Source organism: Notothenia coriiceps, unplaced genomic scaffold (genome assembly GCF_000735185.1).
Source record: "Notothenia coriiceps isolate Sejong01 unplaced genomic scaffold, NC01 NC01_scaffold00006104, whole genome shotgun sequence".
Classification (NCBI taxonomy): Eukaryota; Metazoa; Chordata; class Actinopteri; order Perciformes; family Nototheniidae; genus Notothenia; species Notothenia coriiceps.
The window spans coordinates 359445-378330 of record NW_011338805.1 but is presented as its reverse complement, the minus strand read 5'-3'; the positions used below and the strand labels follow the sequence as shown (position 1 = coordinate 378330).

At 41.6% G+C, this 18886-nt stretch overlaps 1 protein-coding gene across 4 annotated transcripts in view; it reads right to left on the bottom strand.

Annotated features, from left to right (window-relative positions):
• The window catches only part of vti1a (vesicle transport through interaction with t-SNAREs 1A), a 106523-nt gene that overhangs the window by 24764 nt on the left and 62873 nt on the right, over positions 1–18886 (bottom strand). For 2 of the 4 annotated variants that reach the window (XM_010768866.1, XM_010768867.1), the window contains 2 exons: positions 12227–12297; positions 8710–8771 (listed from right to left, as the gene is read on the bottom strand). In XM_010768866.1, coding sequence (XP_010767168.1) covers positions 8710–8771; positions 12227–12297 — 133 coding nt within the window. Of the gene's footprint in view, positions 1–8698; positions 8772–12226; positions 12298–18886 lie in introns of all 4 variants that reach the window. The other 2 variants (XM_010768869.1, XM_010768868.1) reach the window with 2 other exon arrangements.

Below are 18886 nucleotides of genomic sequence, written 5' to 3'. Positions count from 1 at the left end.
ATCTTTTATGCCATCAACTACATGGCAACAATGTTCTGCCTTTGTTTCATTGCACCATCCTCGGGGTCCGTTAGAATGAGATACAGATATACACAGACGGATAAAAATGATTGATGGGTTAGAAGAAAATATTTTTAAAAGAAAGCAAGACAAATTCAGCATTTGTAAATATTTCAAGCTCTTGCACCCTGCCAAAGAGAGATCTAAGGGGCAACAACAATAACAGCAAAATCTATACTTAACCATCCGTCCTGATGCAAACACAACTTAAGACAGCTGACTTATTTTGTTGCGGCTGTTTTGAAAAAATATATTTCGGTTGGGTAGAAAACTTAACACAGTAGCAATCTGACACCCCATTTGACATGATTTCACATGAAGTTATCAGCTTCAATTATTTTTTTTTAAATATAGTAGGTTTTTTCTGTCCCCTGTTACTGTCACTATATGATATATCTGACTGAACGGACTGGTAAGAGACAAATATGGTGACATAAATAAATTATTGAGAGTGGACTGAAAGTGCAAGGAAGGTATGTACAGTGCAAGTGTTTGGGCAGAAGCCACTGTATCTTGGCAAGCAATAGAGCCAGAGAGCAACTAATCATGGCACAGGGGTCCCATGTCCTGGCATGGCTCAAGATGGAATAGTGCCCGACATGCGCATATGGGTACATGAGTCTATTGCAAAGATATAGGAAACAAAACAGCCATTTTTCTCCTTGACACAAATACTGGCATCCAGTGATGCGGTTGCATTCCACAATATTCCAGGCAGCTGTTGCATAGTATGCCCAGAAGTATGCACAATGGCTTGCTGGGAGGGAACAACAGTCAAATAAGAGACAATGTGATAGGTTCTAATTGCTTCAAAATGTCCTGAAGAAGGCCCCCTATTATCTATTTAAATCGGCTGATAATGGGAGGCAAGGAGGAGGAGATGGAGAAGGGGAGGAGGAGTAGGAGGGGGCGACCTAGGCAGAGGGAGAAAGCTATCCTCTGCGCTGCTGTCGCCTCATTATTTTCCGTCTTGACGGACGCCCGCGCTCAACCCCTGGATGAATGGCCCTGTGCTGAATAAGTTATCGCCAGACACACAAAGGGAAGAGTGCCACAAACAACACAGCAGTACTGCAAAGCATGATATATTTTTTTCCTCTCTTTCTCAGTCTTTCCTCCCCCTTTCCTCCCCCCCTACCCCTGCTTCCTCTAGACGTAAGGCAGGCCCTGCCACAGACTGAGATCTCACCTGTAATTTCTAAAGAAGCTCACAGTAGGTGGGGGGAAAAAAACGTAACGGATATAATCAAATGAAAGGGAGGAAGGATGCAGGCATCTATGTTTTCTGAAAAGCTATATACCTGTACTCCTCCATTTTGTTTCATCTGTCCTTTTTTGTTTGTGCAGCTCCTCAGTGAAGACAGGGACCTCCTTTGGACAGCATCTGAAGATGTTGCAGAGGATGTCTTTTTGTTCTTCTTAAGACAAGGCCCACAGATTGATCAGTGAAAATAGTATTGTTTCATCTGATTTGTTTCCTTTTTCTGTTGTGTGGACTGCTAGGGCCTAGCATATCAAATCAAGATCACATCTTTACAATGCTCCCACGAGGGGGTGTGTGAGAGGCTTCCCCGTAGTTCCTAAACGGGATTGTGGAAATGATGACTACAGGAAACAGTCCATCCCCAAAACGGTGGTTATGGCTGCAGTTTGCTCTACAGCCGCCAATCAGTCTGCCTTGCTGTCACTCAAAAGTAGCGGTGGAACTTTTGGACAGGAGAGCCTCTTTCCCCTCTGACCGGGAAATCAGAGGGTGCCGTGGCCCGACAGGCGCTCGACGGCAGATCAAACAGGGCGGGTACCCTTGGAGTGACACCTGGAGCCACTTCAAGGGATGAGAGCGCCACTGATCTCCAGTCATCTCGTCAGAACGACAGTCTGTCAGGGTTAAAGGAGGGGGGGGGGGGGGGAAGAAGCTCTATCAACCAGGACGGTTTGAGCGAGGTTGAACGAAGGATCACCTCAATGTCATGGATGGCTGACCCTCGAGCATTTGGAGAAGGGATGGTACTGTGAGAGTTTTTGGATGGAATTTTAAAGTTTGGCCTTGATACCTAGTTAAGGGACTAGGTGATATTTAGGTTATTGTGCTGATAAAGCAGTTGTCACCACGATATGTCTGAACTTCTTTGATTGTGAATGCCATCTAAATTAAAATGAATGAATGAATTGTTCTCATCTTTGACGCTAGCCCTCTGTCTCAAACTCTGACATGTTTTGGTTTTAACAAAATGTTAAGAATTTTTTCAGGACCAATCTTGGAATGATTGAGATTTATCTATAAAAAAAAACAGAAGTTCACTATGGACTAGATAATAGGGAAAGGGAGATATGTAGGGGAGAAAAAGGGGCTTTGGCAGCCAGTTAAGAGAGACAATCCTCAACAGACAAATGCATCCCTTATATAAAACAACAACACGTCTTTGCCCTTGTCAACAACCCCTTCTTCTACAGCCTTGGCTTGTGTGTGTGTGTATCTTTTCCTTTCTGCAGAAAATGTCCCATCAGCACTCTCTAATGGGCGAGGTGGAGGAAGAGAGGAAAAGGCAGAGATAAAGCAGGAGGAGAGCGAGAGCGAGAGGGGTGGCAGTGGTGCTTGCTTGGCTCAGGAGCAGCGAGTAATGAGGCTGAGGCGCACCCTGTCATTGTCCCAGCAGCAGCCCACACACACACACACACACACACACACACACACACACACACACACACACACACACACACACACACACACACACACACACACACACACAAAAGTATCTCCAATCTACAAACGAGACACTCAAAAGACTGATATTCAAAAATACTTTTATTTTTATCAAGTTATTTTAGTAATATAACTTGATAAAAATAAAAGTGTTTTTTATATAAAAATTGTTTTATAGTTATTTTGATGGTTTTGTATCTTATATCTCATTCAGTCATCTGATCTTCAAAGGAAGAGATGAGTCCTGTCATCGGGACCATCACAGTCTTTCTGATGTGGAAGTATACACTTGCCTTATATATATAATATATTTCGTGTCTCCTTGCTAAAGTAAATTGGCCTAAAGACCAGCAATGTCTTCCAATTTCCCTTGTCTGTCTGTCAACAGTCTAAACTATCAACCCAAAATACCTTTACAGGCTAACATGCTTTCCTCAATCCATTAAACATGTGCATGCACAACAGCTGCGCTCATCTTCAAATGTTTAAAGTTGAGCTAGGGGTTGCGGAGAGGGCAGATATGATTCATGTTTTGTCACTTTGCTGCTTTGCCAGAATAAAAACAGACTGGACATTAAAAAGGGACAGAATGCTTCCCTGGAGGTGGCAGAAAAGGCCAGGGATAGGACTGACCCAGAGGGATGCTGCAATGTGGGGGTGGGGGGCAGGGGGTTGAGCGGGGTGGTAATGATGCCAGGCTGAACAAATTGCAAAGCAAAGGCAATGTGTTTAAATGTAGTACATGGAATTATCGTGGCAGCAACATGGAAAGGAGATCAGAGAGAGTGAGATCCACTGGGAGTGATCTGCCACTCTCGGGACAGAAAACACGAGGCTCCGCTATGGCTACTGTGATGAGTTCAGATGTAATACAAAGTAAGATAGAATTTAAAATAGGGCAAACCTGTGATAGACATCAAGTATAGTCAAATGTTCCGATAAAACTGACCGTTTATGATCGTAAATGCATGTGATGGTCGGTATAATGGTGGAGGAAAGTGCCAGAAAGCCTGAAACGACTACATTGGGCTTACTCATGACCTCACATCTGATGTGCTTTCCTTTAATTTTTTTAACACTAAAAGAGGGTAACACAAAACACAACATTTTAAAAGAAAAAAAACAAACAAGAAAAAGCAAAGGAGAAAACATCTGATCTGCAATCTGAACCATGTTTCAGCCTCAATTAAAATAAATCTTATCTTTTTGTTCAACTTCATAACAAGACTTCAAGAGGGCCCCAAGACTCCGATCACACCACAGCTCACTGGTAGGGTTGAATTCCATTAATAATGTGACCTACATATCCCAGTAATTAATATTCCAAACAGACGGATAGAGAGAGTACTTATTTGCCAATAATACAGGATAAAGGCAAAACTTACAGATCTTAGGGAATCATAAGTGCGCCCTCTCCAGATGTTTTTTTTTTCTTTTTTGGGCCATGCACTTTGGTCCAGTGGCTCATGACTTTGATAGCATGTGCGTCTGAGGGCCAAGCAATGAAGATACAAAATATGTACATTTTCATGTGAATCACGCAGGGACGAAACTTTAGATTTTTCTATAGGCAAGAGTGAATTGTACATATTTGTCTTTAGTTATACTGTATGAAAAGGTTTGTGTTCAATTTAATGAATCAATCAGCAGTACACTGAAAAAACTGAAACGTTGACTTGAACTGAATGTATTATGTAAAAAAAGTTGATTAGTTGAAAGCAATAATATTAGGTTTAGATAAAACGTATTAGGTTCAACTTAATATTTTAGCTTTACATTAACCTAATACAGTTATGTGACATTTGTTGACATAATACATTTAATTAAAGTCAATGTTTCAGACAGAATTCAAAATATATTTTCACTGAACTAGCCACATGCACCCACAGATGTCAAATATGAAAAAGGAACTGTGTCGCATAATAAGACAGCGTGTAAAGACAGGTTTAAAGAAAAGGAAGTTGGTGTCTTGGTAACAGTGCGACTGCCTCAGCCTGTGAGCTACTGCCTCATCCTCATGGCGGCTCATGGGCTGATCTCTTAATCAGTGTCCAGAGTGTGCATGAATCCTCTTCTGAAGGCTGAGGCTGTGTCCATCTTGCCTGCCCGTCGCTACTGCCAGTCCCAGCCATGAATATGGAGCTGTTCTGTGGCTGGGAGCTTGCTTATGTTTTCTGTCTGATATCTAGGCCCCATTCCCATTTCAAAGGGAGGTCCACCCGGGGCTTTGACTTTTTGATCTGCCTGGCGACTGAGTCGACCACCTGCATGTGGGATCAGCTGCCAGCAAGAGCAGACAACCCCTCTGCTTCAAAATATACATCCTCCCCCCTCTTCGTCCTCCCAGCTTCATTGCCCTTCACTGTGCCCCCTCCCTCCATGAGGCTGCATGGAGCCCCAGTGGTCCTAACTGGGTCTGGAGCTGCATCCCGCTCCCAACTGAGCTCCCCTTGGTGGGTTAGATGCTTGAGATGTTCAGGGTAGGGGCAGGAAGGCTCAGGCTAAAGACACAGGGCCGTTTTGTTTTTACGAGAAGCCATAGTGTCAGGTAAAAAAACAGACGACTTGTCAAAAGGTCCGTGGCTTTTCTAATCAGAGATGGTGATCCATACTGTGAGCTGTAACCCTTCTCAATGCAGGCTGCACCAAACCTTTAATTCTTTCAGAAATAGCCAAATTGGTGGGTAATGAACACCCATTAGTTGAAAGAAAAATCCAATACACAAAGTTTAAAAAACACATCAAAGCCAGTGGTGTGATTTTACAATTCAGACTCCAATAAATCAATAATTTCTTCACTGTCATAGCGCTTAATGGCAACTCGTGTTAATATCTTGAGACACCACTAACTGACTAGGATGTTCTTCCTCTGATGAGTTATATTGATGAGATATTAACGAGCGCCTCCTGCCGGGATTAAGGTGGAGTTAATATTTTACATTGCATTTCACTAAAAAGGAATGCAGCCAGTAAAAGTTGTTTAAAAAAACCCAGATGCCAGCTATAGCCAAAATATTTTCTCTGTGATACAAAGGGACTGGTGCTGGTGCTAAACAGGAACCAAAGGAAATGATAATGGTTTATTTGATGATCATAGATATTAATATGATATCAGGATTCCTTTTCTGCCTCATTGGGATCACTGTGCCTGTCACGGTATAATTAAAACCCAAAGGATTTCAGAATATTGAATTTAAAATTAACTAAGAGCGGATACCCACCACTAGACCACTGAGATCCACTAAGTAAATGAGGACCGTTGACGTGAGAAAGAGGATACTGTTTTTTTACGAAACAGTTATCAACCAAGACCCAGCCAATCAACAGCACCGACACAGTGTTTTATACTAATTACCCTCATGGGCTGTGATGATTTTCACAGACCCAAATTTGTTAAGATTCATTTTCAAACAAAGCAACAGCTATTTGAGATGTCTGTGTTTCTGACTGTTTCTTACAAATAGGTGATACTAAGAGAGTCTTTAAGTTAATTAGCTTTCTTGAACCCTGACAGCTAGCTTAATGAGTGTCTAATTGTTTCCCAGCTGGGGTGAAACCCCCAGACCACAAAGAAAAGGAGGTGTGAGAGAAGCTACACCAACAATGAAGAAGCACACCATGTATCCTTTTGATAACGACAATTCCCTCCTTCTTCTTACCGCAAACTGAAGCCTATTTGTCTGACTATGGACCAAGGCCAACGTGTTTACTGTTCATCATTTTAAAAAGAACTGTGCGGTTATTTATTTATACGATCACTATCAAAGTTTATTGGAAAAACAAAGCTATATCTCTCTGTGTTATCGATGCAAAACAATTGTCTAAACCTTGTTGCTTGCAGAAACATATGATTTGGGGATTTAAATGTAGCTAATTGCTCCATTAGAAAAAAAAGGAACACCTAACAAGTTATTTAAACACTTTTTTTTTTTTATGTGTGTTGGTTTACAACATTTATACCCAACTATAAGTAAAAGTCCTTTACATACTCCTGGTAGACCTACGCAAAGCAATACACTACTTCTATAACTGAGAAACACAAGTGGAGAATGACAAAGCAACCACCCCCCCCAACCCGAACCACAGTGTAAAGAAACTAATATTGCTTTGACAACAAAAACAAATATACAATTAATCAAAAGGCAGAAAAACCGGGGGAGCAAATAATGAATTGAATGGGGAAATGAGGACAAATTGCCTAAAAGGGGGTGGGGGGTGTGATATCATTGAACCATCCTGAACTTACTTTTCGCTCTCAGTTCTCTATCTCTGGTTATAAATGACTTCAGATTTGACGTTTCCAGCCCACAACCTTACAACAAAACACACTCTCTTTTATTCAAACAGCGAAGAAATGAAAAGGGAAAAAATGACTTTTGTTAAAGAATGACAGGGGGTGTATGTTGTGCTGCTCCCATCAAGCAGAAAGGCGGGCGGCAGTCGAAGGGGCTCGCAGCCGGGCCCCTCTTTGGAAGGCCCTCATAAATCCTGATTTGAGCGGGGCGCTAACCGGAGGAGGAGAGGCACGTCAACAGAGGAGGCTGGAGACTAGGAGGGGGGTGGCAGCATGCTTCTTAAAATGCTACGTCTGATTAAGTCTTCCCATTAGGTGACAGCTGAACTTTAACATTAATATGATAATATTGAAATAAGTGTGTTATTTACTTCAGCGGCGGCAGAGGGGGGTGGAGGGGAATAAAGGGAGGAAGGAGGAGGGAATGATGAATGATTTCTGGACAGCTTTGGGTGACATGCCAGGCGAGCTGACCCCCCCCGCGATCCTCCTCCTCTTCCCATAATCAGACTTGACAAAATGGAGACATATGCAGAAATATTGGTTACAGTCGGCGTCACAGCCCTTCTCAGGCCTCCCCTCTCTGGTAACTGCCGGCCGCCCTGTGAGCCGCCCTCCAAATTGTCTACGGGCACTGAAGCATCTATTTCAATTGGCACTTCCTTCCTGGCCCCAGGATTTTACATTTAGTCGGTGTCATTTACATATTACTCTTAATCAAAATCCACAGTGGGCGACAGGGAGGAAAAAAAAAACAAGAAAGAGAGAGCGAGAAACAAAACCGTGGCGTCACGGTTCAGAGGTAGGCACACAGGCACTTTATAAAATGGAGATGTGACAAGACATTACGGTGTTAGTGTGTGTGTGCGTCTGCGTGTGTGAGACTGTGTGGATGTGTGAGTGTGTGATGTGGTGGCTGCATAAGATAATGCCAGGACTATTGAAATATTTGCGTGTGAATGCTAGTGTTTGTGTGATTGTTCGGGCTGCATGTGCGTGGAGAGACAAAGGCTGCGAGTTGAATATGGGTGGTAAGTGTGAAAAACAAAGGCAAAGAGAAGGAAATAATGGAGACGTGTACAGTGCGCACACTTGTCTTTTCTTGCCTTTTTCTGCCGGCTGCTACTCTGTTCTCAGTTTACCCAGACACCAGTACCATCGCATGTAACAGAACATCTTTCACACAGTTTGTTTGTGTCATTCAAACATACATTAATTGTCATAAAATTAGAACATAAAAGTAATAACAATCATTTTATAAACCAAATTTAAAGATAACAAAAACCTTACAATAAGAGTTATACTTCAGAAGTATTGCATAAAGTGCGGTTGTTCCTTGTTGAGTAGTTTTTTTGTATACATTTCATCCAAATAAAATGCCACCAATGTGGATAAAACCAACTGGTCACAATTTAACCAGTGACTACTTGTCATAAATGGCATTATCAGCATATTTATGTTATACTGAATATAATTGTACTGTATTCCTTCCTTTATTTATTTATGTCCGTTGTGTATTGACATGTACCTGTGTTCTCCACAGTAGCGGCGCAATGTGCGGTCAAGAGCAACAACAATGGTTGGTACTCATCCTAAATGGAAAGATGGATCACTTTAAGGTGCAGAAACAAGGTCCGTACCTGCCTCTTACCTTCTCAGCATGCCGGTGAGGATGCGAGAACTCTTGCCCAGGTTGGCGTCCGTTTCTCTCAGCTGGGGGAATAGAATTGGGAAAAATAAAAGTTTTAGTTTCCATCGTGAATAAACAATCCTAAAGGTTATTAAATACAGTCTACATATAAACTACTCATGCAAGGCCATACTGTATAGGCTATACTTGTATTGCTGGCCTCAAGGCAAGGTACCTTGCTCAAGGGCAAATTCAGAGGGCACCTCTAAAGTTTGACATTTTATTCCTACACCAAAATGTTTGGTTGTAGAGAGAGATGAATCGAAGAAACTTGATAACAAAAGTATTCACTTTATTTTACTGTTACTGTATGTCACGTTTCTTTTTATTTTATTTTTTACAATAGAACATCTCTAAGTTAAGAGCAGATTTCCACTAAGTAAGGACTGGTCTTTCTAGCCCTCTGCTGATCATGCTGCAAAGCAAACATTAGAATCATGCAGGGAGAAAATGTGAGAAGGGCCCTCAGTGTACACAGCGAGCACGAGAAGCACACTTGAAATAATGAACATGGGTATTCAGAGCTAATTGCCGTGGATATTTTTCCTCTTGCTCCATCTACTGTCTTTTCTTTCTCCCTGCCTTTATTTTTCTCCGGGGTCAGGGAGATGTTTTTATTTCATACTATCATCAGGTGTAGGTTCTTTCACAGAGAAAAGTATTTGGCAGAGATGTTGCCAACAAGGTGCGAGTGTGACTGTTAAAAAAAAATGCTGACACCGCACTGAGTGAGCTGCCACTAACGTCTACCTGTAGTCACATTTCTAGAGGGTGATGAGGGAGAGCGGGAAGAATTTTTGCAGAGAGGTTCTTTCTGGAGTCAGCCCGGGAGTCATTTATGTTCATCTCTCTCCGAGATAATAACTGCTTTCCCAGTAAATCAGTATGTCGTAATCAGTGTATTATTTACGAATTCTATTCTAATTTTGATTCTTCACTTTCACCTCTGTTCTTCCACCCTCCCTCTTCTCTACAATAGTTCCAACATCACTCTTTTTCCTGTGTGTTCTGGCTCATCTTGCATTCATCTCTCTTGCCTGCAATTCGCCCTCTCTTCCCACCCCTTCTTTACTGCTACTTTTTTCCTCTTCTTCCATCCTCCCTTCCTACCCTCTGGCAGCCTGAGTTGGTGCGATGCAGGTTGTGAGAGCCAAGGATGCATGTGGTACAGGGTAGGAGGTGGGGGACCTGGGGTATGGGCCCTCTGGCAAAGACAACAAGTCCTGCAGTTGCCTGATGTCTGCCTCTTCCCACAGATCTGTCCCCTAGATACCTCACACTTTCTCCCAAAATACATCTCTCTCTGAATCATTCCTTCTTTCCACTCCTCTCTCTGTGTCTCTCCACAGCCTCTCCCCAAACCTCATGCTCTCCTTCTTAACATGAAATGGAAACCAGCTGACATTTTAATGCAGTTGAATGTCTGAAATTAACTGTAAACTGGAATTAACGAGGGGATTTGAATGTATAGATCAAGACAGAACACTAAGACACCCTTTGTAGGCATTAAATCCATACAGAATATGTTGCCATGAATATAAAATAAAGCTAATTTGCGAATATAATCCAAAAATAATCTCGGAAAATAATCCTTATGAATATTTTATCCATAGTGCCAGACAAAAAAGAGAGCATTGAGGAAAAGTTCAGCCTTCAGGATGAAAGGTGCAAAATTCAAAGACCCGTATTAAAGTATTTAAGTTTGCAAGTATACTGAGCAAGACAAATGTAAGGTTTTTTTTTGTTGTTTTTTTTTTAAAAGCCTTCAAATTACCAACAAATGAAATAATTGTATGTGAATAATCAAAGCTCAACCCTAAATAATATGTATATCTCATTATCTGTCAGCTTTCAATGTGAAGGTGCCGTTTCAAATTATTTCCTTTATGGTATAATTTGTGGCTAAATAAATGCACAGATCATGGGCTTCGGGGGAGATAGGATTCATCTGACCCCTAGAGAAGGGAGAGGACACATTTGGTAACCTGATTTAGTCATTTTAAGGCAAGAAGTATTCATTTGGTGTAACAAATGTTTAATTTGTGCATTCAAATTCCCTTTTTGTCCCCTTAAATACCAAATAATCAAGTCATTATTTTTAAACTCTGGAATAGAAATATAAGGGTTATATATTATATATAAGGACACAAACACTCATGTTAGGTTATCAATGAGTATTCGTTCCATGCTGTTACCTGTCTGTTTCGTATCAGCTAGCCTGGAGAATTTTTCAATTACATTCTTCAATCCACTCAGCGGTTCAGAGTCTGCAGTGTACTGCTTTGACCCAGTGTTGAAACCTTCCATTGCCTTCTTTTTGTACCATGAAAGCAAAACAAAAGGCCAGACCCCCTGCTGAGCATGGGGGTCTGTGTGTGTGTGTGTGTGTGTGTGTGTGTGTGTGTGTGTGTGTGTGTGTGTGTGTGTGTGTGTGTGTGTGTGTGTGTGTGTGTGTGTTTGTAGGTCTAAATGTGTGTCTGTGCTGTATTCTATGCTAAAACTATGACTCCTTCACCTTCTTTTTAATGCAGCAGATCTGTTAACCAGCCCTCGCATCCAGAGTCTTTACATCTTGATTTCTTTTTACTTAACTTCTGCCCCACAAACTGCCTTTAAAGCCCTCCTGAATGTGTGTGTACATGGTCGGGGGGGTTCAGCGGGAAAGACTCATGGGAAGAAAGGAGAGCGAGAGCGAAAGCAAAAGAAAAAGAGAGCAGGTACTCTCAGTAGACACTGTGGACCGTTTTGAAAGGAGATGTTTGATTTCCTTTGAAAAGGGCCCACTGCCATGTTGTGGTCTTTAAGCATTCTGCGTTGAGGGTGCCGTCAGTGCTGGGCCCCCTTCCTGTGTTTGGTCTTTTCTGTCTCTGCCTAACTGTCTGTTTGGCTGTCTGAATGTAAGGAGGGGCAGCGCTAAGGATTTGGAGGGGTGGGGGGTTACTCTCGGAGGAAAAGTGGGAAGGAGAGAGGGAAACTGGAGAAGAGTGCTGAGATGTAAAGGAGGGTAGGTGAGGAAGGATGGCTGCTGGCAAAGCTATCCCCATTCAGGTGAGAAAAGGAAAAGCGGGAAAATCCTCGAAAAATAAATACCGGGTTCTAATAATATGTCACCACAAGAAAGTTTCAATGCATGTGGTGAAGAAATATAGGCTCAACAGTTACCTCACATTAAAGAAAACACATTAAACTAAGCAATATGGTGCCATCATTAACTGCCTCGTCATTACTATTCTGCTGATGTAATGTGAACACATGAGTAAGCAAACCAAAGACAGTGTGTGCCATGTTTGTGTGTCTTCACTTGGCAGACCATGCAGAAAGTGGTGGATGGTGTCAATGTTGCTAACAGGCTGTAACACCTTTACGGTGTCACAAACACATGTTAGAATAGGCAGATGTGTGTGTGCGGGTGGCGTGTGTGTGTGTGTGCGTGCGTGCGTGCGTGCGTGCGTGCGTGCGTGCGTGCGTGCGTGCTCACCCTCTCTCTGGCTTTTTGGATCTTCTCACGGTCACTGTGCAGGTTGCTGAGAATCTCCTGACCCACTTGTTCTGTAAGAGAAGACGGTGCAGGGTGAGAGGAGTGTGTGTCTGACATTTGCAAACTGACCGAAAAGACGGCCTCACTCAAAACGTAAAAGTTTTAATACATGATGTATTTTTTAAGCAATGTAACTACAGTTTACAACTTTTTATTGTGTCTTTCAACTCCACCTTTGGTACTTCAGTCGGAATAATGTGAACAGAATATTTTATACCTAGATTCACAGATTTGTTATAGAAAACAATATTTTCATGAGATTCTTTATAAATAACATCCAGGATTGCATCGTTCAATTATTTCAGAAACAAAAAGGGAGAACAATTTTCATGTTTACATTTACTTGGAGTGTTCTGTATGCAGGCCTTGTGCAACATTCCATTTTTTTTATTTATTTTCAAGATTTTCATTGCCATAACTGTATTGTAGGTACTGTGTATATGAAAATAAAACATTTCAATCGTTTAAACTCCATAGTGTACAGACGGTACATTCCATTCATTTTTTTAATATATATTCTTAAAATTCTGAATACCCCAGCATCTTTTCTGCCAGTGGGGTCCAAACAGCCAATGCATTAATCAATAGGCCATTATTTTTGAAATGCCTCTCGTTAGTTGTAGATGTAAACACATTAACGCACAGTTATAAAACATCCCCGACAAGGCACCTGACAAGCTCGTCAGTGGTCACTGTCAGCTTCCTGTCCCTTGGGTTGGGGACGAAGAAGAAAGCAAAACAAAATAGAAAATGAATAAGCTGCCCCCCCCACCACAAACTACTGCTGCCATCAATGTAACCATGCTGCTCCAGCATTAGCGTTTAAAAATGAGGGAGGCTGAGGATGAATCAGGAAAAAAAGGAAAAGAAGTGAAGAATCTTTGCATGGATCAAAGACAGGCTTTCAAGCGCACCAAACAAATCCGGAATAAACAACGCAGTTGCTGACTGTATTACACTACACAGGTGCCGCACACCAAAGGGCCCACGTGCTGAGCCCCTGTTTGGGGGGAGCAGTGCAAAAATGGGCTACATCTGGCAGTTAAACAAGAGAAGAGAGGGAGAAATAGAGTAAAAGATAGAGAGACGGAGAAAGGAGATCAGGGAAAAGTAGAAATAAGAGGAAGCACTGTCAAATGAACGACACTCGTCTCCCATTCATCCCATCCCTTTTACCCCCCTACACTGTAAGTGACTCAAATGTGTCTCTTCCTGCCTTCATTAATTTCTAATCTGGGACGAGACAGATTGAAGGATACCCAGATTAAACAGTGCAGTCAGACAGTCACATGTGACAAATAGGGCAGATTAAAAGACTGAGTGCAGGTATTAATAACCATAAAAAAACAAGCCCTCCCGAGAAGAACAAGGGATAAACAGGAAGGGAGTTTTTGCCGAATTCTTCTGTTAAACCGACAAATAAGCACATCTATCCATCTCTGTCAAGGCTGTGGCGTTTTCTTTTAAATAAATGAGTGTGACAAGGACTGCAGCAGCAGTTTTTTTTATGGCAAGTGCATTATTGGAAAGGTTTGCAACGTGTGAACAGATGGATGAGTTAGCAGGAGAAAAGGCCTCCGATGATAGCTCAGTACAAGCACTGAGAAATCATTACACCCATTCCGTTTGTTTATTTTGAAAGCCAATGATGGTTTTGTGAACGTTTAGGTAAAAGGAAATAATGGACAGCCTTGGCGATGAGATATGTTTCAGTGGACGAGAATAGGGCCACTGGATTCAGGTTTCTGTCTATTGTAAGATGCTGACGAGTAGCTGAGTGCTTGTGCTGTCTGAAGAATGAAATGAAACCAAGGTTTTAGAAGTGCTCCATGCTGAAGGACTATCAGTATAGACCATAATATAGAAAACACAAATGTTTCATGGTAAGATCAGGAAAGTGTACATCTATTCACACGTATGTTTTTGTTAAAAATTGGATACAATTATGTTTGGCCCGGGTCTTAGAGGACCAATGCACAGCCTTGATAAAGAGAGAATATGCTTTACTCTTCAAAAATCAGAGAAGTGTCATTACACAAGATTTTAAGCAAATTCAGGCCTAAATTCAGGCCTTTAAAGGGGACCTATCATACTATATTTGAATAATATATTGTAGGGCCATACCTATATAACGTATATTTATAAGTTTTATTTTTCAAAATACCAAACAGATCATGCATTTTAGCCATGCCTCATTTTGCCTCACTCCAGCTCTGTCTTTGCATGAGCTGGAGCTGACCCCCCCCCCTGCAAAGGAGGGAGCGAGGCACAAGCGTCATGTTACTATGCTGTTGCCATGCTGTTGCTATGCTGTTGCCATGCCACGGCAACCTCTCATTCCCCTGACAGGTGGAGAGTTGACCATACAGGCGGAGTGCACCTCTGTGACATCATAGAGGTGCAAATCAGAATCCACATGTATCAAATCCGTTGCAGCCCCGTTTTTAGAGATTTGGGTGTGGAGGAAAAGAGAGAGGGTTGTATTTTCTGACACTTGGTGAGTTCCCTGGAACACCGGGGACACATATTCATGTATAAAAGACGTACAAAAGTGCATTTTGCATGATAGGTCCCCTTTAAACATTTGTATGAGTTAATGGAGGAATAAGAGCTAATATCACATTGAAGATATAATGCTCAGTGGCATATTCAGTTGTTCTAAAGAATTAGGGTTAAATATAACGTCTTCCAACAATCTCTCACCTTTCCAACAAAGAAATGATTTTGGAGGACTCTCCCCCACCACACCAAGCTATTAAGGGTGTGCATAACATCTCCCAAGGGAACGTATGGTGTTTATTGTCTTTATCATGTATCTTCCCTTGCATTAGTCATTCTCTGGCATGTATCTACATTTACATTCATCTCATTTAACTCCTGCTGTCCAGTGGTCCGTGTAAAACACCATTAGTTACTGGGGAAAATAAGTTGTTGGGCAACAAATGGTGCAAAATATTGAGCTAAAACCAAAAAATCTATTGGAGGAGAGTAATGACAAGCTCCTCAAGAAACAACTTGCATGACTTAAATGCTATTTCATCATCATCATCAAACACTATAGGCTATACAGAGGCTACTGTCGATGTGACCACAGTGAACTCATACCTCTGGTCTTAGCTCATGTTGATGTGTGGGAAAATGTTTGGTAGAACCTGACCTTAAATGGCATGTTGGTGCGTAAGATTTGCAATGTTAACCCTATATGTTCAAGTATATACAGCACAGCACTCGCAATAAATATAGAATTTAGGACTACAACAAAAATGTGGGGTAAAAAGAGGGAAAGGTGTACGGTTGATAAAACCAAAGCAGGAGAGGAGAAATCATTTTGTGTTAATAGCCCTGACTTGTTGCTCGTTAGTGTTTAAAATATTCCCCTCCTGTTTAAATAGCTATTAACAATTTAAATAACCCTGGCCCAGAGGCCTTGCTCTGACTCACTTGTTAAAGATCCCCATCCCCAAAGGTCCATTTAACAAGCCCATTATTCCATTACATTACACTCACACCAGCACCACTGAGCCTTAATCCAACTCATTCCTCTAATGTAACTGTAGAAAAGAATTAGTATAGATAGTCGAAGGCACAAATTAGATTGAGGGGGGAATAATGCCTGGATCAGGAGTTAGACACAGAATTGACATGGCAGAGTTTATCTCAGCTCAACCCTGCTAAATGTTTCTAATAATAATACGGTGGACGGAAAATATATTTAATGGACAATTAACTTTACTAGTGCAGAACAATAAACCACCGTAAAACGAGCCAGACACAGCTGGAGAGGAACGCTTTTATACGCTCCGATTCTGGAACAAAGCTGATACAATAAGTTGACAGAAAAATATTCAACAACTTCCTAAAATCTTTTATTTGCCAACATTTCCCCAGTTTAAGCTTACTCAAAAGTTGTTCTTCTTCTTTTAGAGAGGCTTAGCTATTTTATTTTACCTTCACATGCTAGAAATAAAAGGCTAACATAATAATGCACAATTCTGTGTAAAATGTAAATATTTTATCATGGACAAAACCATGCAGAAAACCAACAACTTTGGTGCCATGAAAAACCTCCACCTCCTTGAACTGTTTTCAGTCCATGACACATTTAATTGGAGGCATCATCTGTTTTATAGGAGCTGTTTCAGAGCAGTTACATACTGTCTAAGGGCTCTTTCTCTATTTCTGAGTTGCATTTTTGCCTTGCTCCCTCCCTCCCCAGAGCCCAAAGGGTACAAGACCTGACAGTGGTGTGCTCTGAGGCTCAGCACAGCTCCTTTTCATTAAGCAGTTGAGACCACTTTTTGAAGGTTACCACACACACTTGTATCCGGACACAAGCCACACACTCTAACAAACGGGGTAGGGGCACCCATGGGAAGATTGAGGAGGAGCCAGATAAATGTTAGACCATATCTTTTCTCACTATCTCTCTCTCTCAAGCTTGCTCAATTTCACACACACAACACACACAAAGTGTGGCAGTCGACTTATGCTTGTTACTCCCAGGTGAATAAAGTTACCTGTCTTTCTACACTTCCAGAGAAGCTTTTTTTTACGTCTACAACTGCCTGGTGACATACTTTCATCACCTCCATCAAAGTTGTACCCACACTGGGATGTATTTGTAATGCTGAGCCCACAGGCCATTAGGCTTGCGCCTTCGCACTGAGCATAAAAAGGTGCCAAATTCTAGGTCACAGGGGGGGCATGCAGCATCTGGGCGCTCAACAATGTTATGACAGACTACTTGTAATAATAACAGACAATGTTGCATGTTAATTGGGAACTGTTTCTTCACAGGACAGCTGAGTACATTTAATAAAGTGTCTAGATTCATTAAAGGAAGAGCTCAACATTGGGACTTTTCCAGAATGGCTTTAGCATTGACTAGTCTTTAACAACACACTGCACAGGTGTATATGAAGGTGATGCAGTGGCAGGGTATAAGCACCTTAAAGGCCCAAAACTAGTAATATTCTGGGCAGGAAGAAGCAGAGCCATATGAGTCCATCCTGACTTAGCCCATGCAGCGGCGTTGCATGTGTATGAGTGGTGGTGGGCAGTCAGGGTGGATTTCTGGGGCCTTTCTTCACTCCGCCAGGCTCTGTTTTATTCATCGCCTGCGCCCTGACCCCGCAGAGCTCCTGTTCTGACAAATCACTTCTGATTAAGACAGATCTCAGTTAGTCAGATACTCAACTTGGCCTATTCATCATTCCATAGAAAATATCCCTTTCTCCTCCCCCCGTCCCTGGCTCGTTTGCCTGTCCGTCAGACCGAAGCAAAGCGCAAAAAGAAATGTCTGCTGTTTTAAATGGCTGATTATAGACATTTGGAGGATGGAGAGACGTAAGAGCGTCTTATGGGTGATGAGACGAAAGTGTAATGGGTATAAATGACCGGGCCTGCAGGAGAGCAGCGGCTAATAGAACCATTTGTTTAAAGCTGAACTGGGGTGGAGAGAACTGAAAGCTATATTTTCCTTCGATTTGAGCTCCCCCTCTTCTTTTCTATTCACCTCAGCCTCAAATCTCAGATCACTTGATTTACATTTCTTTTTAAAGTAAAGTCTCCTTCACCTTCATTCAATGAGAATTGATGAGGCTTGGAAGTGAATAGCTTGCTTTACATTTAGGAAATTACCCGTACCTACACGTCCCTGTGGACAGATTCGCTGACATGGCCACTCGGGTTGGTTAGTAACAACGTCAACTGAATATTTTATGTGTAATTACCAACACATTCAGTTGTTTAAGAGAATAACTTTTATGCAAAGATGTGTTATTATAAACTACAGCTAAATCATAATGCTGTGCCAAAGCATCTAGACAGCCACAAAGCTATTGTGTTAAAATGTCTAACCAACCCGATTAAATTAACCTGAACGGCAGGAGGGGCGAGAAGCAGGAGGGGTGAGAAGCAGGAGGGGTGAGGTGGAGAATGAGGGTTTCTACGAGCAAATTGCCTGGACTTAATCAACCATTCTTACTGAACCATCCAAATGAAAACTAATGGACTTGGGTGCTTGCTGTGATTGCCCCACATGCAACAATGTGTGGGCAGGAGCATTGCTTTCTGAGGTCTTCAATTAAAAAACAGGGAATTACTACAGACGGCTGGTCAGCCCATACACCTATTCTACGCATATCCCGATTGGTCAATTGAGCGGACTTATTAATTCCATTTCCAGTGCTGGGGAAATTATTTTTTATGAAATGAACTTGGTCAAAATTGTAAAAAAATGCATGAAGTGTAGAATTAAAACTCATTTTCGAATGAGTTAATTTGTATATGCATTATTCATAGTGGTGACATTTGTGTCACACAATTGTGCTGGCCACGTACTAACTAAAATATAAAAAAATAAATAGTGCATGAATAAAAAACAAAACAAACATTAGTAAGTCAAACTTTATTCAATAAAGTTAGATTGTAAGTGCATTAGTATGCAACTTAAATAATTAGATGTTAGTATTAGCTGAGTAGCTGTATAAATAATGGTGCCACACCACATGAGCATTGTAATAACATAATGACCATATCTAAACCAAAGGTCAAAGTCATGTAAAAACACAACAGACCTCAGCAAAGGAACATTTCTTA